At 56.8% G+C, this 22,204-nt stretch overlaps 2 protein-coding genes across 8 annotated transcripts in view; both read left to right on the top strand.

Moving 5' to 3' along the window:
* The window catches only part of CACNA2D2 (calcium voltage-gated channel auxiliary subunit alpha2delta 2), a 543,198-nt gene extending 534,715 nt beyond the window's left edge, over positions 1-8,483 (top strand). For 2 of the 6 annotated variants that reach the window (XM_029052856.2, XM_029052855.2), the window contains 13 exons: positions 392-454; positions 876-979; positions 1,527-1,625; positions 2,739-2,827; positions 3,277-3,324; positions 3,499-3,570; positions 3,785-3,937; positions 4,183-4,235; positions 4,637-4,692; positions 5,162-5,285; positions 5,644-5,753; positions 6,289-6,371; positions 6,657-8,483. In XM_029052856.2, coding sequence (XP_028908689.1) covers positions 392-454; positions 876-979; positions 1,527-1,625; positions 2,739-2,827; positions 3,277-3,324; positions 3,499-3,570; positions 3,785-3,937; positions 4,183-4,235; positions 4,637-4,692; positions 5,162-5,285; positions 5,644-5,753; positions 6,289-6,371; positions 6,657-6,788 — 1,186 coding nt within the window. In that variant the 3' untranslated portion in view covers positions 6,789-8,483. The remainder of the gene's footprint in view (positions 1-391; positions 455-875; positions 980-1,526; positions 1,626-2,738; positions 2,828-3,276; positions 3,325-3,498; positions 3,571-3,784; positions 3,938-4,182; positions 4,236-4,636; positions 4,693-5,161; positions 5,286-5,643; positions 5,754-6,288; positions 6,372-6,656) is intronic. The other 4 variants (XM_029052857.2, XM_029052861.2, XM_029052859.2 and 1 more) reach the window with 4 other exon arrangements.
* A 7,695-nt stretch (positions 8,484-16,178) lies between these two features.
* On the top strand, positions 16,179-20,478 carry TMEM115 (transmembrane protein 115). Of its 2 annotated transcripts, none has more exons than XM_029052458.2 (2): positions 16,179-17,298; positions 20,124-20,478. In XM_029052458.2, the coding sequence occupies exons 1-2, from the start codon at positions 16,520-16,522 to the stop codon at positions 20,326-20,328; spliced, it is 984 nt and encodes a 327-aa protein (XP_028908291.1). In that variant the 5' UTR covers positions 16,179-16,519; the 3' UTR covers positions 20,329-20,478. The 2 variants fall into 2 exon arrangements, with proteins under 2 accessions (XP_028908291.1, XP_028908290.1); XM_029052457.2 differs by having other exon boundaries at positions 16,181-17,373.
* The last annotated feature ends 1,726 nt before the right edge of the window (positions 20,479-22,204 follow it).

Below are 22,204 nucleotides of genomic sequence, written 5' to 3'. Positions count from 1 at the left end.
CAGACAACCGTGCCAGCCACAGGCATGGGCTCAGTCATAGCACCTTACATCCATCCATCCATCCATCCATCCATCCATCTATCCAGGAATTCCATTTTGAGGTCACCGACAGGCCAGAAATCTGAGGGGACACCATCAGGGTACCGATACGGGGAAGCTTGTAACCTTGGGGGTGCGGGAGGAGCCTTCTGGGGAAAAATTAAGCGCTAGGGGCCTGAGCAGGGCACTACTGGGAGGAAGCTCACGGGCCTGGGGTCATGGGGAGGGCGCTGTCGGGGACTGTGTCAGAGTTCCTGTGCCTGAAGCTGAGGACGAGGAAGGGTTCGACCCTGGGGATAAGGGGTCTCCCCCTGCTCATTTGTCCGAGCGTGCCCCTATGCCCTCCCCACAGGTACAGCCTCCTGGCAGTATTCGCTGCCACCGACGGTGGCATCACCCGAGTTTTCCCCAACAAGTGAGTGGCCTCACCCCACCGCACTTCCTCCCCTCAGGAGTCCCCTGCTGAGGAGAGGACCCCACCGTCCTTCTGGGATCACTGGGGCCTTCCCAGAACCTTTCAGGCTGGGCTGGGCGGCCCTGTGGGCACTGCCCCCTGGATGCCAGCCCAGAAGGCTGGCGGTTGGCAGAGCCAGCTCTCTCCTGGCATTCCGGGCACTGAAGCTACCCCAGGTCCGCTGCCACCCTTTGATCTGAACTGTATCCTTGTGCTGGGTCTCGGCAGCCCCTCGTCCCCCTCTGGCCTCCGACTCGCTCCCCCGCCTCGGCTCTTCCCCTCCGCGAGCCCGGCTTTATGCTTTCTCCCTCGTTCCCCTTACAACTCTCCCCATCCCCCTCCTAATACATCCTGGTGGGGTGGGGGGCGGGGGGGTGGACAGAGCGGCGGAGGATTGGGAGGAGGACCCGGAGCCCTACAACGCCAGCTTCTACCGCCGCAGCCTGGACAACCATGGCTACGTCTTCAAGCCCCCATCCCGGGACCGTGAGTCACACCCTCCTGCCCCCACAATCCCTCCCAAGTCAGGGAGGGGGTCTGAGGGAGGTCTCCCTCAAAACAGAGCATCTAGGAAGAGGACCTGGGGGGGGGAGGGGGTGGGGGAAGGGGCAGGTGCTAACTTCAAGGTACTATGCAGTGGAGATACAATGCAAATGAGATGCAGAGCGGTATGCCAGCCGACTCTCCTCCCCTGAGAGAGGGCCCAGGGTCAGTTCTCAAAAGAAGTAGAAAGCCAAAGGCTCTCTGCTCAGCACCATCTCCATCCCCTAGGGTCACCTGCTCCAGGGAAGAGGCACTGGGCCAGCGACTTCTTGGGTCCCGAGGCTGAAGGGAAACCAGAAGAACAAGGGGGCCTGGGGGAGGGGATGGCACAGCCCCGGACCGCATGTCCAGACCCAAACGCCAGAAGGGGCACTGCTAGCCCTAACCCTAGGGGAATGAGTGTGGGGCAAATCATCGCTACCCACGAGGAGTCAGGACTTCCTCCAAGCAAGGCTGATGGATTCTCTCCCCACCATTTTCCCTTACCCAGCTGGCCTCAAATCACTGGAGCTAGAGAACAACACCATTGGCATCCTTGTCAGCACAGCGGTGGAGCTCAGCATCGGGGGTCGAACCCTGAAGCCCGCAGGTGAGAAGGTGGGGAGGAGAAACCCCTCTCTCCTTCCAATCAATCAATCAGTGGTATTGATTGAGCATTTACTTTGTGCAGAACAATGAACTAAGCCCTTGGGAAAGGACAGTAGTTTAAGTAGACACAATCCTTGCCCTCCGGGAATTCCAAACTAGTAGGGAAGACAGACACTAAAATCCATTACAGATAAGGTAAGCAACTGAGTGTAGGGATAGACACGTAAGTGCTGGGGGGGGGGGGGGGGGGGAGGGGGGGGTGAATATCAAAGTGCTAGGAGCGAGCGGGTGGTAGGAGGCCTCAGGTGCATGGAGATGCAGTAGGGACGGGAAGTAGAGTGGAGAGATGAAAGATTAGTCAGGGAAGGCTTCCTGGTAGAGTTGTGATTTTAGTCGGTCTTTGAAGATGGAGACAGTGGTGGTCTGTCAATCAATTGCATTTATTGAGCACTTACTGTGTGTAGAGCACTGTACTAAGTACTTGAGAGAGTACGCTATGAGAGCTGGTAGACACATTCCCTGCCCACAAAGAGCTCACAGTCTAGAAGGAGAGACATATTAAAATAAATTATGGATCTGTACGTAAGTGCTGTGGGGCTCGGAGGGTGGTGTCAATAAAGGATACAGGTCCAAGTGGAAGGGTGAAGCAGAAGGGAGAGGGAGTGGGGGGGAATGAGGGCTTAGTCGGGGAAGGCTTGGAGGAGATGTGATTTTAATAAGGCTTTGAAGGTGGGGAGAATGGTGGTCTCTCAGCTATGAAGTGGGAGGGAGTTCCAGGCTAGAGAGAAGCCAGGAACAGGGATGGATGGCGAGAGAGACAAGAGCGAGGTTTGAGAGGTGTGAAGCCCGCAAGCTGAGGTGAAGTGGGAAGAGAGTGTGGCTAGGTAGTGGGGAGAGAGCTGATTGAGTTGCTTAAATCCCTCCCTCCCTCCATCCGGAGCCAGATATCCTAGTTCAGCTGTCCCTTCCAACCCGGGCCCCCTGCCTGCCCAGAGTAAAATCCCTGGCCCAGGTCGACATAGGAATGCCATCCTGGATGAGGGCACTGAGATAACTCCATTCCGGAATGCCAACCTGGATGAGGGCATTGAGATAACTCCATTCCTCTCCACAGTGGTAGGTGTGAAGCTGGACCTGGAGGCCTGGGCTGAGAAATTCAAGGTGTTGGCCAGCAACCGCACTGACCGTGACCAGCCACAAAAGGTAGCGAGTGGAAAGGGGTAGTCAGGTGCCCACATAGTTTGCGGGTGGAGGACTAAGGGTGGGGAGGAGAGGACTGAGGAGGGCCTAACAAGACAGGACTCACCCAGAGGCAGGCCCCATCATCTCCATGCCTCTACAGCCAGCCCGGCACATCTCTGCTTGTGTCTTCTATGCCCCTGACCCTTTTTCAGCTCCTATACCTCACTTCCTGACTGACTCTCACCTCCTTATCTCTGATTTCCTGATCGCTGAGGCTCTGGGGTGGGAGAAGAAGGAAAAACAGCAGGCACCCCCATTCCCCAGAAGTAAAGAAGCCTTATAGCCCTCCTCCCCTCTCCCTGAAGCTTCGAGGGATGGGCTGGGCTGGGGAAGAGAGGGTGTTCTTATCTTCCTAAGTGGACCTGCCCCCCACCCCAGCTCCCTCACTCTCTCTCTCTCTCCTCTGACAGTGTGGGCCCAATAGCCAATGTGAAATGGATTGTGAGGTTAACAACGAGGTAGGTATCAGGGACAGGGAGCCCAAATTCAAGCCCCAAAGCTACTTACCCTGATCTGATTGGGCCAGTGCTCCACTTCTGGGTGGGGGTTGGGGTGGGGAGAGGGGATGGCATGGCTGCCCAAGCCTCCAGAGGAGAGTTGAAAAACCCCTCCCCACCCCCACTTTCCTGCAGGACCTGCTCTGTGTCCTCATCGATGACGGTGGCTTTCTGGTACTTTCCAACCAGAATAATCAGTGGGACCAGGTAGGAGAACAAGCCAGAGCCAGTAAGGAGCTTGGGCTGGAGTGTTTATGGCTTGCTTCCCTTCCATTCTGAAGCTTCTCCTCCCGCCTCCTCCTCCTTCTCCTTCCCTCTCCTCCTCTTCTGCACCATGACAGTTCCTCACATCCCCCCCCCCAGCATCCTTGCCACACACCGTGCCCTCACACTGCCCTTCTTTCCGTGCGGACTCCCATAGGTGGGCAAATTCTTCAGTGAGGTGGATGCCAACTTGATGCTGGCCCTGTACAACAACTCCTTCTTCAAGCGCAAAGAGTCTTTTGACTACCAAGCCGTCTGTGCTCCCCGGGCCCAGAGCAACACAGGCGCTGGGCCCCGTGGGGTCTTTGTGGTAAGTGGGGGGAGATGGTGGGGCAGTAGCTGTGTGGATGGGCAAGAGGACTCTCCCCTGCAAGGGCTGGGAGTGGACTCTGCTCTCCCCAGGGCCAATCCATTCCCAGGCCCATGCCAACAGCCTGGGGACAACTGGGATCCTTTACTCCTTCTAGAAGTGCCAGGGGGAGGGGGACTCCCTAGGGAGGCCCCAGGAATGCTGACCCATTGCACTCTCTCTTCCCCTTCTGCCCACCCTCCCAGCCCACCATTGCTGACGTTCTCAACCTGGCCTGGTGGACCTCAGCTGTAGCCTGGTAAGAGCAACTGGGTGGGGTTGGGATGAGCCCCACCTTCCATAGACTTGATGGGACAATATATTTCACCTGAACATCCATCAGGACAGCCCTGACCGCCAGCCTTCATTGCATGGGAGTCTGGGACAGGGCAGACCATCACCAGGCCCTGAGCTAAGCTAAAAGAGTGGCCAAGAGCTGCCTTGAGAAGAACAATGGCACAGCTGGCCGAGGTGGAGAGTTAGTTTCTTCGACCTGTGGCCAGAAAAGTTTGGACCCCCTTGCCTCTACTAGTGGGGAAGAGAGATTCCCACCTGGTTCCTCCCCCACCCCCCAACACACTCATACCTCAAAGACGTCCCCTCCCCACCACAAGCATACCCTGGAGCCTCAAAGTGCTGGCCCCCTTCCCCTTCCAACAGGTCCCTGTTTCAGCAGCTTCTCTACGGGCTCGCCTATGGCAGTTGGTTCCAATCAGGTAAAATGGGGCTCAGTGGGCAGGGGTGTGGAGAGGGGCCGAGCAAGAGGCAGGCACTAAGACTTCCAGGGGGTCACTAACAGCAGCCCTAGGGCAAGAGTGGGCTAGGGGGCAAGGGCATCTGGAGACAGGGTCTTGAAAGAGTCCCCTGGGTCCAGAGCTGTCCCTTGAAGTCAATCAATGAATGGTATTTATTGAGCCCTCATTGTGGGCAGAGCACTGGACTAAGCACTTAGCCTGGAGTTGCCTGAGACTTCTCAGAAGTAATGGGCATAGAGGAGGGACTTGCAGGAGGAGATGGGTGTCAGGCTTTGGGGGAAAAGGCCCCTATGGAGAGAGAGGGAAGGAGAGATTTGAAGTTCAAAACAGAGGAAAGCTGCTGACCCGAAGTGGCCAGGGGCTCAAGGCCATGGGATGACTTTCTGTCCCGTCCCCCGCCCCCCTCCCCGGCTCCTCCTTCCCGGCACAGAGGACGTGGTGGCAGACAGCATGGAGGCCCGGGAGACCAGCTGCATCATGAAGCAGACCCAGTATTACTTCAGCAGTGTCAACGCATCCTATAACAGCATGATAGACTGTGGCAACTGCTCCAGGTCAGCAAGGGTGGGCCTCCCAGACCGAGTCCCAGAGCCGTGGAAGGGCTGGAGGGCACAAACAGTGACCCTGAGGATGTGTGCAGAGAGAGAGAGAGCCCGGGGATTCTCCCAGACAGACGCTAGGCCTCCTGAACCAGGGACTTAGTGGCCCCCAGCCCCCATGGCCAGGACACCAGGCCTGAAGTCCCAGGGACCCTGGGGGGAGGGGAACTCAGGAAGAGGGGTTGGGACCAGGATCTGTTGGGTGGTTGGAGAGCAGGTCGGAGTGGTGGGGAGAGTGGGGCTGATGGGATGGGGGGGGGGGGGGCGGTGCCTCCTGGAGGGCCCACCTCACCAACCCAGCTTGCTCCCCCAGGCTGTTCCATGCTCAGAGACTGGCCAACACCAACCTGCTCTTCGTGGTGGCCGAGAAACCCCTCTGTAGTCAGTGCGAGTCTGTTAAACTGACGCAAGCTGAGACGCGCTGTATCCTGAGCCACTGCGGGATTTCCCCTCTTCCCATTCCCTTGTGGCTAGACTGAGGCCTGGTCCCTCTGACTCCCCAGTGGCTCCCTACATTCCTCTCTGCAGTGGAGGTCTTGGCCTCAGCAGCCATGAGACAGGGAGGTAGGGGTGGAGTGAAAGGGGGGAGAACTCAGATCCCGGGAGCCAGAGAGGATCTCTAAGCACACGCCACTGCCACCAACAGCATCCTGTCCTCCCTGCTTTCCAAGAGGAACCTTAGGTTGGGAGGTGATCAATCAATCAATCAATGGTACTTACGGAGCACTTACTGTACGCAGAGCACTGTACGCAGAGCACTTGGGAGAGGACAATACAACAGAGTTGGTAGACATGTTCCCTGTCTACCTGTTGCCAGAGATGTGGCCTGGTGGAGGGCACTGGGGACCCCCTCCCATCTCCACAGAGCCCCCAAAGCAAATACCTCCCTTCCTCCCCCCTCCCACGAGGCCTTGGTACAGAAATTCATTTCCTTGACCCATCCTCCTGCTGTGCCCAGCGGATGGGCCAGAGCAGTGTGAGCTGGTGCAGAAGCCGCGGTATCGGAAAGGGCCCCACATCTGCTTCGACTACAACACAACAGTAAGGGGGAAGGGGTTGTGGGGCATGGGGCGGTAGAAGCAGTGGGCGAGGGGAAGTAGGCACTCGGTGCCTTGGGAGCCATCCTTGTCTCCTTGGCCCCTGTCCCACCTCTCTCTCCAGCCCCCATGCAGTTCTCGGTTTTGACCCCCTCCGTGGACCCCCATCCTGGTTCTCTGTCAAGCTGACTTCCTTTCCCAGCTCTGGATGCAACCCCTCCTAGGCCCACCGCTCCCCCTCTCATGTTCATTCTCTCTCTCCCTCTCCCTCTCTCTCTCTCCTCTACAGGAAGATACCTCAGACTGTGGCCGAGGGGCATCCTTCAAACCCTCCCTGGGGGTCCTGTTGTCTCTGCAGCTGCTACTCCTTTTGGGCCTGCCCTTCTACTCCCAGCTGCTGCTCTGCACGTCCTGCCTTTAAGCCCCTTCTCCTTCCCCGCCTCCCCACTTCCCCCTGCTCGCCCTAGCCCTTTCCTTCCGGCTTTTTGCCCCCGCCCCAACACCAGGCCCTGCCAGGCCTCTGGCCTCTGGGTGCTCGCCCGTCTCGCCCCCCCCCCCCAAACCCTCCCTCTCCCCAGATTCCACTCCAGGCAGTGGCAAAGGAAAGACTCTGGGGGAAGTGGTGGGGAGTGGTAAAGCAGGAGGCCTGGCTCTCTCCCCGTGAAGCCCTTGCGGGTTCCATGGCCCCAAGGCCACGTTTCACCATTTTGCTGTCATGATATTGCTCATCCTCCCTCAGAACGAGCAGAAGAGCCAGAGTCAGAAAGATTGTCTTGTGCTGATGCCAAACTTGAAAACTGGCCCCAGCCTGGGCTCAGGGTGGGAGGGAGCAAGGAGCAAGCAGACTCTCCACTTCAGCCAACTCCCCCACCCGCAGCTTCTGTACACTCCTCCGTTCCCCCTCTAGGGCACCTGATCCTGGCTTGCAGCTCAGCGTGGTTTGTTCTGAACAAGGCTGTGGTTGGGGGCCGGAGAGGGAAAGCGGGGCAGGCGACTCCAGAGAGGGCACTCTCAAGCTCAACCCAACACCCGGCCCCTCCCTGCCACCGATCATCTCCAGGGCTCCCAACACATCTGCGTTTGGCAGGGGGTTGATGAGGGTGCAGAGGGAGTTGGGCTAGGAGCACTCCGAAAGTTGCTACTAACGTGAGCAAAATGACAGCAGGCCCCTCCATTTCCCAGAATCACTGTGAGCACTCTCCTCTGCTGCCCATCCTCTCTCTGCTCCTCCAGCCAATCCTCCCAGACACCAGCCGGTCCACCCCCACTGCTCCTCCCTCCCTTCCTGCCCCACACTCCCACCCCAGGCTCAGGGGGAAGGGGCAGCATTCCCCAGCATCTCACCCTCCAGGGACTGGAGTCTAGGGGCAGTGAGGATCAGCTACCCTGAACCATTTCCTTCCGGCCCCCTGGACCCTCTTATCATTCCCCCCTCCAAGGCTGCTCCTCAGGCGGCAAGAGCTGACATCAGGAGAGGGGTGAAGTTGGCCTCCCCGTCCCTCCCCACCAGGCCCAGGTGGAGCCTGGAGACCTTTCCAATGTGCTAGGGAGCTATGTGGGGGAGTGAGTAGGTCTTCGGTGAGGAACACCAGTGAGGAATTCGGCTGGTCCTAAGTCCCTGGCCTAGCTGACTGGGGGGGGCAGGAGGGCGGTAGGACTACCCCATGTAAATAGGCCACTGGCATTCCCATCTCTGCTGGCTTCTGCAGGAGAGGGCGTTTCCTTCCTCCACTCTGACCAGGAGTCCCACCCCAGGCAGTGTGACCCTCCCTGATGCACTGAGCAATTCAGCAGCCCAGTGCAGAGAAGCTGGGACACACAGGCAGCGGGATGGAGTGCAGGGCAGGACCGTCTGGGCATTGACAGGGCAACCCCTCCACCTCCGTCTAGAGTTGCCAGATTTTGGTCTGGCAGATCGGGGTCCCCTGCTGCATTCTGGCTTCACCCACTCCCGGCCCCGTGGACAACAGAGGGGGTTGTGCCATTCTCACGCGGGACAGTTCTGTGTCCCCGACTGACAGACCTTTCCAGGGAGACGGGCTGCGGTTCTGCCTTAAGGAACAATCCTGGGTCTACATGGGCAGAAAGCTGACCAGCCGGAGGATGGGGGGGGGGGGGGGGGGCGAACCTTGTTTGGGGGCTGGGAGCCACTCAATCCTCACCTTTCTGCCCTACTCCTGTGGCCCTCCGGCCTCAATTTGCTTCAGTTTCTCTCCCTCCCTCCTGCCCCCCACCCCAAGCCTTCTGACTTCTCAGAAGCTGAATGTGAAACCATGCCAAATCCCAGGCAGGTGGGGGATGAAACTCTGGCCTCACTGCCAGTCGCTCCCAGAGAAGCTGGGTCGCTCCAGGCCCACAACGGCCAGCCCAAATCCCCGGACCCACCCACCTGTTCCTTCTCTGATTTTCAACTGCCAGAGATGGACACCGTCTCCCAGCCTGGGCTCAAGGAGGCCTGACTCTCGGCCTCCTCATGACTTGGGCCCCTCCAGGAGCACCAAATGCTATTCTTCCCTTCTCGTGTCAGGGTAGAAAGGTGGCACCATCTGGCATGGCGCCAGGTCTGCTGCTCTGCCCTCCGCCTCCCTTGGGGCATCTATCTATCTATGTATATAGATATAGCTATACACATATATATATATTTGTCCTTTGTACTCTGAGGTGATGCTATTGATGGGGACGTTGACCTAGAGGTATCCAGGGGTAACATGCCCCCACAGAGCATAAGGTTTTCTGCCCCGGTGCCTGGGACCCATCTGCTTGTACCTAAGCAGCGCCTCCCTGGCCGCGTCAGCTCCTCTCTCCCTCAGGGAGCCACTTCCTCCACGCCCAACTGACAAGAGTTCCAAGATTTCCTGCACCCCTCAGTTGCCCCAGGCCCCCACTCAGCCCTAGAGTGCCCTGGGGCTTGGAGGGAGGAACACGTATAGGGGTTCAGTTTCAGGGGGGCCTACTAAATCCGGCCTACTTCAGGAAGGGTTGTTGGGAGGAGTGGGGTTTCTAGGGGGATGTGAAAACCAAGAGGCCAAGGAGGCGGAGCAGCTCTGCAGAGAAGACAGGACTTGGAGGAAGCACCAAGGAGTGCAAGAAGAGCTGAAGACTAGTTGTAATCATAATAGTAGTAGCAGCTGTACCCATAGTATTTATTAAGCGCCTACTGTGTGCAGAACACTGTACTAAGCGTTGGGAAAAAATACCCGGGTGAGAAGTAGACACGATGGTTATATGCTGCCCCCTGCTTCCTGACTCCCTCACTGGGGCTCAGCCTTGCCCAATCTCCCCTCTGCTTCTGACTCTGACTCTCACTCCTGGAGGTTCACAGAGTCTTTGCTTTCTGACCCCGGCAGCTCCCACTACTGTCCAAGAAGTAAATCAGGAGCCCAAAAGGCAACTGGCTGAGGGCTTCTCCTGAAACCCCAGACTGCCTCGCTGGGAAGGCCAGGTCTCCTGACGGGCAGAAGGGGACTCCACCAGGATGTTTCAAGGCCCGGCTGCCTGCCTTGCAATCATCAGCTTTACACCCCTCCCCCAAGCAGGGCTTATTTACTGTCCCCGATCCCCCCCCCCACCTTCAGAACACTCACTTAGTCTTATCCAAAACCCCTCCACACCCCTCCAACCTTTGATTACCTCCCCGCCCCCCCCCCCATAGTCACATGAATCCAACAGATGCAGCCCATCCCTGGGGCCCACCTCCCTCAGCCCCCGCCCCCTCATGACAAGCCCCTCTTGGCTCCCCCTAAACTGGTGCCAGGCTGCCTGCTCCCTAAAGCCCCGCCAGCTCCCCCCAAACTCTACTCTCCCATCTCCCCAGCTGCCCAGGCTTGTCCCCCACCCCCCACCCACCTGTTTCCCGGCCCGGCGGAGGCATGGGGGCGGAGACAGGATCCCCCACCAGAGTCGCTCAGTGCATTCCACTTACATTCCCCCAAAAGGCACCTGGCTAGGGGGCTGTGGGGGAGGGGCAGGGGCAGGCAGTGGGGGGTGGGGGGGTCGGGGGCCAAGGAGAGCTCTGACTCTCAGAAGGAAGGGGAGGGGGGTGGGAAGGGGAGTGATTCATTAATTAATGGCTTCGTTAATTAATGGTCATGTTGCTTGTTGCTTCGGTGTGTGTTTGGTCTGTCCCTGGGCCTGTGTCTGGCGAGCCAGCCGGCTCCATGTAATGGGAGTGTGTGTAATTCTGTAGTCTAGTCCGGTGCTCACTTGAGAATTAAAAACAAAAACGATCTTAAAAAGTATACAGAAATATAAATATATATACATATATTTTAAGTTTTAAAAATGAAAAAGCAGACAAAAACCATCAGGTAGTTGTCCTAACTGCTGCTGACTGCGAATCCTGTTCGTCTCTCATCCGAATGGGCACCTCGCCAGCCAGCCCACCCACCCGCCGGCCCTCCCGCCCGCCTGACCTCTCTCTCCCTCCCTCTCTTCCTCCCTCCCTCTGAGAGGGGCTGGGGAGGAATGGCGAACGGGAGGAGGGCGGGGAAGGGGCGGAGGGGTTCTTTTGCTTTCTCTCTTTTCCAGGTTTGTTTCTTTTTCTTTTTTTTTTTTTGTACAGATGAGTGGGAAAACAAAAACATGACAAAAAAGACAAAAAAAACTTTGTAAAATATCGTGTGTGTGGTTCCTTGTAAAATATTGGCGAATGGTTTATGACAGAGGATCAGTTATTAAATAATGTTCATATTTTCACTTCAACACACACCAACCCTACCCTGGTGACTCTTTTACTCCTCAGCTATCCGTCAGGGGGTCCTGGGGGAGGGGGAACAAGAGAGAACAAGCAGCCACAGCCAACGATGGAACACGCCCACTCCATGAGTGTTGGGACAGAAGCTGAAAGTCCACCATGGCGACCGAGTCAGATGGTGCCCTCCTTGACATCGATCAATCAATGGTATTTATTTAGTGCTCACTATGTTCCGAGCACTGTTCTAAACGCTTGGGAGAATACAATACAAGAGAATAAGCAAACGTATTCCCTGCCCACAGTGGGCTTCCACCATCATCAACATCATGATGAATCCCGGCAGTGTTCTTGAGCACCTTCTGTGGGCAGAGAGGTGTACTGGGCACTTGGAAACCCGACAGAAGAAATTAAAGACATGATCACTCCTCTTGAGGAGTTTCCAACCTAGAGCGGGGAAATAGCAGAATCACCTTGGGTAAATATTCCAGAGTTGAAAGGCTGAGACTAGCTAGAAACCCAAGAGGACAAATAAATTATAAGCCAATAAAAATCAACAGGTAAACATATAAGAGAACTGAGATGATGAAGGGAATGAAAGGATTAGCAAGGTGAGGGGTGAATCAGGGAACATCTCCTGGAGGAGGTGGCTTTTTAGAAGGGTTCAGGGCGGGGTGGTTGGTAAAGCTGAGAGGGGAGTGCATTGGTTAGGATATCTACTGTGTGACTGTGGGCGAGTCACTTCACTTCTCTGTGCCTCAGTTCCCTCATCTGTAAAATGGGGATTAAGACTGTGAGCCCCACGTGGGACAACCTGATTCCCCTATGTCTACCCCAGCGCTTAGAACAGTGCTCGGCACATAGTAAGCGCTTAACAAATACCAACATTATTATCTACTAAGCCCTCGCCTATGGGTCAAGCCTTGGACTAAACCCTGGAATAAATAACAGAAGAGATCAGACAGAGTCCCTGTCCCCTTGGGGCACTCGGTGGAAAGTGGACTGATAAAGATGCTGTTCCAGGTAGGGGAGAGGCGTGAGCAATAGGCCACGGGCTGCAGGCTGAAGAGTTGAGGGTAAAGGAGGTTTGCTTGGGAGGAGAAAAGAGATCAGAGAGGAGAAAGGGCCCCACTCGGTGGAGACCATTAAAGCTGATGGTCAGATAACATCTCTAATTTCTCCCTCCAATACCCCATAGTGGATCTACCATTCATAAATGTATCCAAACCCTTCTGGAGTCTATTCGCATCCCTAACTTCACTCTCTAATAAATTCGGACCTCTCACCCATGAATTTATGCGAACTCTTCTTGGAGTTGCTGATGTTTTCTGCCGGCACAACTTTCTGAAGTGATGAATTTCATCCATTTATCACCCACTCTGTGAAGAAGGGTTTCCTAGAGACCTACCGCCTTGGAGCTTGAGTGTTTATCCCCTAGCCCTTTTGTTGTGGGATTTGGTGACCAATAAGTAATAATTATGGCATTCGTTAAGCGCTTACTAGGAGCTAAGCACTCTACTAACCACTGGGGCAGACCTGAAATCATCAGTTCCCACATGGGGTTCACAGTCTAAGTAGGAGGGAGAACAGGTATAGAATCCCCATTTTGCAGATGAGGGAATTGAGGCACTGAAGTGAAGTGACTTGCCCCAGGTCACATGGCAGGTAAATGGCAGAGTCAGGATTAGAACTCAGGTCCTCTGACTTCCAGACCTCTGCCCTTTCCACTAGGCCATGCTGCTACTTAACCCTGTCCCACATCCTTCATGGTTTGGTCAATTTCAACCTTAGTGCCCCCCGCCCCCACCAAATCAGTCAACCAATCGTATTTATTGAGAGCTTTCTTTGAGTGGAGTACTGTACTACAAACTCGAAAGAGTACAATACCCCTCCCAGCCTTCATCTTTCTAGAGTGGATCCTAATCGTTTTTGGTCTTTCTGAAGCCACTCCCTTCCCAACCAACTCAATTTCCCCTCTCCATAATTTCTTCGGCTCTTTTCACGTCCTCCCTAAGATGGTGCAACCAGAACTTAATGGTATTCTGAGTTCAGATGTACCATGGGTCTCAGAGATGGGCAGAGCTCTGTTTCCCGGTTTCTTTTCTATATCGCTCCTGACCCAACAGGGAGGAGGCTCTCTAGAAGAACACTAGCCTTAAAGGAAATTCCCTGAGAGCCCCTTGCTGCCTAAGGAAGGCACTGGCAGCGTGAGCCAGGCACAAGGTTGAAGGACAGCCATGGCGCTCTGTCATCATCTGTGGCGTTCACGGGAAGAACGGGACAAGGTACCAGGCAGATGAGGAGGAAGGCAGTTGGCAGCCGAAACCACAGTCATAGAAGGAGGGAGGGAGTGAGGGAGGGAGGCAGCAGAATTCACTTGCCCCAAGCAAGCGAGACCCTAAAGAGCAGGGAAGGGAAGAAGTTGTGGGCAGGGACTGTGTCTCTAATAGTGTTATAGCTGACGGTGCCCTCTTCCGAGCGCTTAGTACAGTGGTCTCCACAGAGTACTCATTCAGTAAGCACGACTGATCGATTCACGGACACACCCTAACCCTTTTACTTACCCGGGGCAGGAGCACCAGGGGCTGGGGAGGGGGAGGGAGGCTATCTTTACCTCCCACCTCCCCAGCCAAATCATCAGCTAAATATGTTTTTAACGGGGCACGTCTGAGATCGTCTAGTGTTCGGGCACCAAGGAGCCCTGTTCTTGCCAGTTTCCGTTTCCACGAATTAATCCAGGGAGCGGGATATCAGCTAGGTTGCTTTGAATATCGTCGCCTCCGTTTCCCAGCGACTGTATCCATCATTTATGTGTGCTGCCGCCAGCCTATCCCACTCTAGTGTCCTTCATTCATTCATTCAATAGTATTTATTGAACGCTTACTATGTGCAGAGCACTGTACGAAGCGCTTGGAATGTACAAATTGGTAACAGATAGAGACAGTCCCTGCCCTTTGACGGGCTTACAGTCTAATCGGGGGAGACAGACAGACAAGAACAATAGCGATAAATGGGATCAAGGGGATGAACTCTCTCCGATAATGGCACAGAGTGCATCTGGGGTAGAGGTGCCAACTTTGCACTTGGAGCCTAGGGAAAATTTGGGGCGGCATTCCTGGGGGGACAGGAGACAGAGACATCGAAGACAGAGAAGTGATCCTGGAAGACAGAGAGGCCCACCCAGAGAGAAGAAGATAGGCAGAAATCGGGCGTGCCAAAAAATGACCATCCCAAAACTCCCAGTCAGGCTAGGCAAAGGACGGGAGAGCCACCACCTCAGTCCCAGGGATGGCCATGGGAGTGCAAACCCTACGTCCTGGTAGAAGCCAGCTAGGAGTCCCAGAAACCCCCAGCCATAGGCACCGAAAGCTCCCAGTCTGCCTTGGGAAATGGTCAGAGGTGCCCAAACTGCAGCTAGGAACCATCTCTTCCTGCTCCCTGTGGGACTGGGGGCTCTAAACCCCTCTGCATGGCTCCAGGAGCGCACCCCACCCAGCTCCGACCTGGCCCAGCTCTGGAGCCCACTGGGAGCATTAAAAGTCCCAAGGCAGTCAATCGATGGTATTTATTAACAATAATGATAAGAACGATGGTTTCCATTAAGTGCTTACTACGTGCCAAGCACTGTTCTAAGCGCCGGGGTGGATACACGGTGATGAGGTTGTCCCACGTGGCGCACACAGTCTTCATCGCCATTTCACAGATGAGGTGACTGAGGACCAGAGAAGCTAAGCGACTTGCCCAAATTCACACGGCTGATGAGCGGCGGGGCGGGGATTCGAACCCAAGCCCTCCGACTCCCAAGCCCGGGCTCTTTCCACCGAGCCACGCTGCTTCTCCATTGAGCACGTACCGTGTGGGGGGCACTGTGCTAAGCGCTCGGGCAAGGCCACTACAGCAAGAGAGGCAATCCCCGCCCACCACGAGCTCAGTCTGGAAGGGGGCGGGGGAGACGGACATCAAGCCAGGTTAGGGAAGCGGCGTGGCTCAGTGGAAAGAGGCCGGGCTGCGGAGTCAGAGGTCATGGGTTCGACTCCCGACTCTGCCACTTGTCAGCTGCGTGGCCGTGGGCAGGTTACTTAACTTCTCTGTGCCTCAGTTCCCTCATCTGGAAAATGGGGATGAACTGAGCCTCACGTGGGACAACCTGATGACCCTGTATCCACCCCAGCGCTGAGAAGAGTGCTCTGCACATAGTAAGCGCTTGACAAATACCAACATTATTATTATTATTAAACGGACCCCGATCACCCGCAGCAGCCCCGTCCTTAGCAAGGCGACGGAAGGGGCACGCCCGGTTGAGGGCATACGGGGCCAGAAAGGGCGAGCGGGGGGGGTCCGACCCGCTCCGATCCCGCTCCAGCCAGACGGAGCCGGAGGGTCGGAGCCGCCGGCGCGGGCGGCTCGGCCGCCGTAAAGAACTACGAGCGAGAGGGAGAACAGGTATAGAATCTCCATTTTGCAGATGAGGGAATTGAGGCACTGAAGTGAAGTGACTTGCCCCAGGTCACATGGCAGGTAAATGGCAGAGTCAGGATTAGAACTCAGGTCCTCTGACTTCCAGACCTCTGCCCTTTCCACTAGGCCATGCTGCTACTTAACCCTGTCCCACATCCTTCATGGTTTGGTCAATTTCAACCTTAGCGCCCCCCGCCCCCACCAAATCAGTCAACCAATCGTATTTATTGAGAGCTTTCTTTGAGTGGAGTACTGTACTACAAACTCGAATGAGTACAATACCCCTCCCAGCCTTCACCTTTCTAGAGTGGATCCTAATCGTTTTCGGTCTTTCTGAAGCCGCTCCCTTCCCAACCAACTCAATTTCCCCTCTCCATAATTTCTTCGGCTCTTTTCACGTCCTCCCTAAGATGGTGCAACCAGAACTTAATGGCATTCTGAGTTCAGATGCACCATGGGTCTCAGAGATGGGCAGAGCTCTGTTTCCCGGTTTCTTTTCTATATCGCTCCTGACCCAACGGGGAGGAGGCTCTCTAGAAGAACACTAGCCTTAAAGGAAATTCCCTGAGAGCCCTAGTAGGACTCCATCTCCCGTCGTGCCACGGGGACGGAGGCGGGAGCCGGAGCGCATCGCCGTCGTCGCCGCCGCGCAGGCGCAGCTCTCCTGTTTGTCAAAGGCTCGGAGGAGCGGCGGCGGCCGAGGAGACGGAGGCCGATCCGGCTCGTTGCTGGAGGGGGACGGGGCCGAAGCGGCCCGGGCGGGACGGTCGGCGCGCGGGCCGGGGACGGGCGGGGGGTGAGGCCCGCCCACGCTGAGGGAGAAGCGCCCGGCCGGGCTCGGCCTAAATGGGGGAAGCCGCGCCCTGAGGCCCAGCCCAGGGCGGGCCCTCCCCCTCTCCTGCCCCTGCCCCCTCCCCCGCCCCTGCCCCGCCCCGCGTCGGCCACCCCAGCGTCCGGCTCGGCCGGGGGCCGGGGGCGAGGCGCGCCCCGCTCCCGCCGGGAAGATGCACCGCTCCCTCCCCATAGCCCGCCAGCACCTGGGGGTGGCCCTGGCCGGCGCCAGCGTGGTGGTCAAGGCCCTGTGTTCGGCCGTGGTGCTGCTCTACCTGCTCTCCTTCGCCGTGGACACGGCCCCGGGCCTGGCCGTCACTCCCGGCTACCTCTTCCCGCCCAACTTCTGGATCTGGACCCTCGCTACCCACGGACTGGTGGAGCGGCACGTCTGGGACGTGGGTGTCAGCCTGGCCACGGTGATAGTCGCCGGGCGGCTCCTGGAGCCCCTCTGGGGAGCGCTGGAGTTACTCGTCTTCTTCGTAGTAGTGAATGTGTCGGTGGGGTGCCTGGGGGCCCTCGCCTACCTCCTCACCTACATGGCGTCCTTCGATCTGGCCTACCTGTTCACCGTGCGGATCTCCGGCGTGCTGGGCTTCCTGGGTGGCGTCCTCGTGGCCCTCAAGCAGACCATGGGGGACAGCATCGTCCTGAAGGTGCCGCAGGTTCGGATGAAGGTGGTCCCGATGCTGCTGCTCCTGTCCCTCGTGCTCCTGCGGTTGACCACCCTGGTGCGGAGCAGCGCGTTGGCCTCTTACGGCTTCGGGGTCCTCTCTAGCTGGATCTATCTCCGCTTTTACCAGCGCCACAGCCGAGGCCGCGGGGATATGTCGGACCACTTCGCCTTCGCCACCTTCTTCCCGGAGATCCTTCAGCCCGTCGTGGGGCTGGCGGCGAACCTCGTGCACGGTCTCCTCGTGAAGGCGAGAGTCTGCCGGAAAACGGTGAAGCGGTATGACGTGGGGGCCCCGTCGTCCATTACCATTAGTCTGCCCGGGACAGATCCCCAGGATGCTGAGCGGAGAAGGTACCGTACGTGGTCTCGAGAAACCTAAACGTGCTACCGTGCTAGGCGACGTTCTCGGCACCCTGGGCCCGGCACGCGCCTCCGAGTTAGTCGTTGAGAGAGCTTTCCGGGAACCTCACTGGGCTTCCTCGGGGTCCCCGTCCCCCCCCCGCCAGGGAGCGGTCCCGCCAAAGTTTCGCTCGGGAGGAGTCCGTAGGGATGAGCGACTTGCTCGAGGTCACGCTTACTGGGTGGCCTAGATCCTTAACCCGACCGTCTTCTTCGAAACGGGCGCTTGCCCAGACCCACGTTCTGGCTGCAGAGTTTATGGAACGGGCCCTCTTTCACCTGTGTGACCTGGGACGTCCTCATTCTTGGCGGGTGACAGCACCCCAACCGTCTGCACCGCTACCCGGGATTCGAGCTGTTTGGATCGGCTGTTCTCGTCTCAGAAAGGGAAACGGGGGGGTTCATTTCCTGAGCGTTGAGCTGCTGTCTCTGGGGCGTCGGCTTAATTATTCACCCAGTGGCACCTTGTCCGATTCCAGCTCCCTCCCCACCTCGGAGCGTCAGCTCATTCTGGTAAACAACAGTGGACGGAGGGACGGAGTTCCCGCCCGGGCCCCGGTCAGTCATGGGGACGTGGCAGTCCGGCCTGGTCACAGTGGTGCTAGAGCCTGGGGGTGTCGGCCGGGCCGGGGGGTGCTGCAGGAACCTCTCTGGGCTCTGTTTGGAGCCATGCATCTTTTGCCCTGTGGGGAATGGATCCGGGTGGTTCCTGGGTCCCTTCACGTAGCCTCCTCACCCACATGGCATCCCCCAAACTGGCCTTCCCGTTGTACCCCCCAGAGCCCACGGTACGCTCGGCTTCTCAGGTGGTTCTGAAACCCGTGCCTAACCCGTTTTGCTTTGGTTTCCCCATCTCGGTGGATGGGCTAGATGAGACTGGACAGCCTCACTTCCTGCTCGCTCTCTTTACCTGAGACTCTTGGCTTGACGATTTTAATTTTTCTTTCTTGAAGTAACTTTCTGGCAGAGAGCTCTGTCCAATGTTACGTTTTCAACAACTGCTGAACTTTAGCCCCCACTGCAGCTTATGAGAACGTGGTGTTTCTGCATCTGTGAAGGGCTCACGGGTCCTTGGAGCCTTCAGCTGGAGCTCATTCCTGCCATGCGGCTTGGTTTCCCCAGAGGAGCGGGCTGTGGCCTTGTGGGGGCAGACCCACCAGTTACTTATTAAAGTTAATCAGAGGAAGGCAAGAACCTGATCGGGTACCCTTCCTCTACTGGGAAAATTCCCCTGTCCCAGAGAGGGGCAGCAACAGCAGGGAAATATGGTGTGGGTTCTCGTTGGATTTCATAAATTTACCGACCAAAGGGCATCCTTCTTCACCCTGGCAGCTGGTTGCTGGGTACAGGGAAGTAGTTCCTGGATCTAGATGTGAGCCTATCGGCTGGTGACGTTGTTCTTTAGGAAGTGGAGTTTCCTGTCCAACCGTACAGCGTGCCCCACCTCAGGGATTGCAACAAGCAAGGCTGAGAACAGCCAGCCCTGGGACAGTGGGAGCCTTGGAGAAAGAAAAATTTTCAGCAGTGAAGTCTTCACTCCAGTGGACAGGGGAGCGAGAACTGGGAGAGGAATAGATTTCCCAGTATGGAAGGAGGTGTTTCTGAAGTGTGGGAAACTTCCAAGGGAAAGCCCTTAAGGGGTCCTTGGCCAAAAAAGCCTCAAGAGGGTTTTAAGAAATTGGGGCCAGGCATAGCCTAGACCCAGCCCGCCCCGTCGCTGGCGCATTGCTACCGGTCCTGGGCAAGGGTCTTTGAGTGCCAGGTTAGACTTGCTGAGACCCCGGGCCACTTCTCATTTGGCAGGAGGACTGCAAACCCTGCTTGAAACAGGGGGCCCGGGGTCTGCCCTCACCTGACTGCTTGGCTTTGTGTCGCTCTCACCTGGCCTTGGGGGCTCAGGATCCTCAGGCCGGGTCTGTGCAAAGGCTCTGTTGGTCAAAAGTGATGGGTCCGCACCCATCAGCACCAATCCCCATTTTACAGATGCAGTAACTGAGGCACAATGAAGTGACTTAGCCAAGGTCACACAGCAGACACGTGGCAGAGCCAGGATTAGAGCCCACGTCCTCTGATTCCCAGGCCCGTGCTCTTTCCTCTAGGCCACGCTGCTCCTCCCCGGCCAGGCCATGCGTCCTTCCTGGGGAATAGAGGAGCGGAAGTTGGAGACGTAGGCAGGGGCAGGTTAAAGGTGCTGAGGATGAGGATCAGGACAAGAAGCATTAATGACAGAGAGAAAGGTTGCTCACTCTGGCACTTTAGATTGACTTTAGAAGAGGGCGAAAGGCTTAAATCAAAATCGAGATGCTGCCTAACGTGTGGCTGTTAATTTGAACATCTCCTGGGAGATGGGCCAGGAGAGAGAACTGTCAGGATTTAATGCTGGCCTGGATGTAAAGGCGGGGTCAGGTCACTCCAGGAGGAATACTCCTGCTTGAACTATGAACAAGAAGTGAGGGAGAATGGAGGATTGGGGTTCAGGATGGGCCAGGGGATTTCAGGTTGGAAGGAGTGGCGAGGGACCCAGGCAGAAACTTTAGTCATCTGGGGCTAGCCAGAAAGGGAAGGAGTCCAGGGTGGACCCCTCCCTCTTCTCCCTCCTCGGTTAGGAATGCCCTCAGCGAGCTGGCACCTGTAGTCCTTACCCTGTAGCCTGACCAGTGACCTTTGGAGTAACCTTTCCTCTATCTACCCCCCTTCCCTAGGCAACTGGCCCTGAAAGCCCTAAATGAGCGGCTGAAGCGAGTGGAGGACCAGACGGCCTGGCCCAACATGGAGGACGAGGACGATGAGGCCAGTACCAAGGTGGAGAGCCTCCTGCTTGCTGAGAAAAGCCTTGGGCCCTCTGAGAAAGAGGCCGCACCCGAGTCCAGTCTGATCACCTTTGAGGAAGCCCCCCCACAGCTGTAATGCCACGCCTCACCAACACCTTCCTTCTCCCCAGCCTGGACAGCTGTCTCAGTGGGCTACTTGAGATCATCTCCCTTCAGAGCGGGGACTCTTTTCCTCCTATCTTGGCTGCACTAGGGAACCGACTGCTTCTGTTGGGTGGGGGGTGGGGGGGGGGGAGAGGCGGGAATGGGGGAGGGAGGATCACAGCTACCTTGGCCCCGTGAGAAAGGAATCCTTTCCAGCCCGATAGCGCTAAGGTCACACTGCTCCATTCAGCTGTTGCTTTTGCCGTGGCCTCCCTGTCAGAAACACCAGGCTAAGAACCGACTTGCCCGCAGAAGACTATTCCAACCAGGGACAGCCCTGGAAGATAGCGGGGGGCCACAGCCCGCATCCGCCTCGGCACTCTGAGGCCGTGCTCAGGCTCAAGGCAGCACCCCTGAATGGATCCTTGGGTCTTCATGGCGGTCAATTGCATCTGGAGATGCTGGCCCCTCCACTTCCTCCTCCTCCTCTGGATCCTTCGGTCCTTTAACTGATCCCAGGTGCTGGAAAAGCCCCTGCCCCCCCACAGCGGCTGCCAGGCAGGAATTTGCCAAAAGGAAAACCTGGAGCCTGGGGCCAGGATTGTTGTTGGGAGGAAAGGGACCCAGCCACTGCTGGGCTGCCCACTGGGGCAGAGGTTAGTATTCAAGTTTGGATTTTTTTTTTTGTCCTTTTTGCCGTGTTCAGGTGAAGGTGGTTGCTTCTGACCTGGCAGAGCTGGAAGGCAGCAAAAGCGTGGTACATTTGAGGATGCCCGCGGGGAGCCTCCTTCTAGGGGCTTGGCACCTTCCAGCAGGGGCAGAGTGTTCTGTTTTTTTTTAAGAAAAAAAAAGGACCACAGGAGCAGCTAAGCCAGGCCTGGACTCTCAGTTCTCAATAAAGCAATTCTTTGAGGAATGCCTCCCAGTGGCTTTGTCATCCTTCCCCACCCCTCTGTCCGCGCTGCAGTTACGGTTGTTGCTCTTCCATCCTGGAGCTTTATACCATGACCCTGAGCTTGGCTGATTGCCTATGCTTAGGGGTTTGTGTGTGCAGTGGCCTACCCTTAAATCCCTCCTCCCCGTTTGTCAAGCTCACCCATCTCACAGATCGGGGGAGGGCCTGAGCCTTTGTCTTCCAAGTTCCTTTAAACAAGGGAGGCTTCTGCAGAAACATCCTTGCTGGGAGAGTCCTCTTTCTGAACCCCCAAATCCTGTCTCCCCTACTGCCTGGTGCTGGAAATAGCACGGGAAGAGAAGAGAAAACCCTTTCTCCACTTCTTCAAAATCGAGCTTGGCTCCACTAGCTCGCTCTTGTGTGTAACTCTCTTGGGCAATGATTTGGTGAAAGGCTTTCTGCTTCTTTCCTGGTCAGGTTTCCTCCTCCATCTTACTGGTTCAGCCCTGGCTTGTGGCGTCTGAGTGACAGGCTGGACCGGCAGGGAGCTCGGGGCTGCTGGAAGTTCGTGCCCAACAGCCCAGGGCCTGACCACATCTCTGTGACAACATCTGATGGGCGGGAAGTGCTTCCAGTACAGCCCAGGTTCTCTGGTCCAATGCCATCCCAGTGTTTATGCCACTGCCCGGCAGAGGAAAAACTGGAGGTGTGGGGGTGGGGGAGGGGGTTCACACCCAAGTTTGGCTTTGGGCTGGCTCCCACTTCCCTCAAACTTGTGAATTGGCATTTCCCCCCTCCCTGGTAGAAAAGCTACTTCTCCACATCACCTCTGTCAATCCTGTCCCGGGGGGATGGAATACAGGCTAACGCAGAGCCTCTGCCATCAGTACTGGCTCGTAGCTAGGCCGCCGCACCCCCCCTCTTTGACTACCCCAGATGAGATGTGGAGCACCAGTAAGAGGATCACACAAGA

Source organism: Ornithorhynchus anatinus, chromosome X2 (genome assembly GCF_004115215.2).
Source record: "Ornithorhynchus anatinus isolate Pmale09 chromosome X2, mOrnAna1.pri.v4, whole genome shotgun sequence".
Taxonomy (NCBI): Eukaryota; Metazoa; Chordata; class Mammalia; order Monotremata; family Ornithorhynchidae; genus Ornithorhynchus; species Ornithorhynchus anatinus.
Note: the sequence above shows the minus strand (reverse complement) of the source record. Positions and strands in the feature narration are given on the sequence as shown.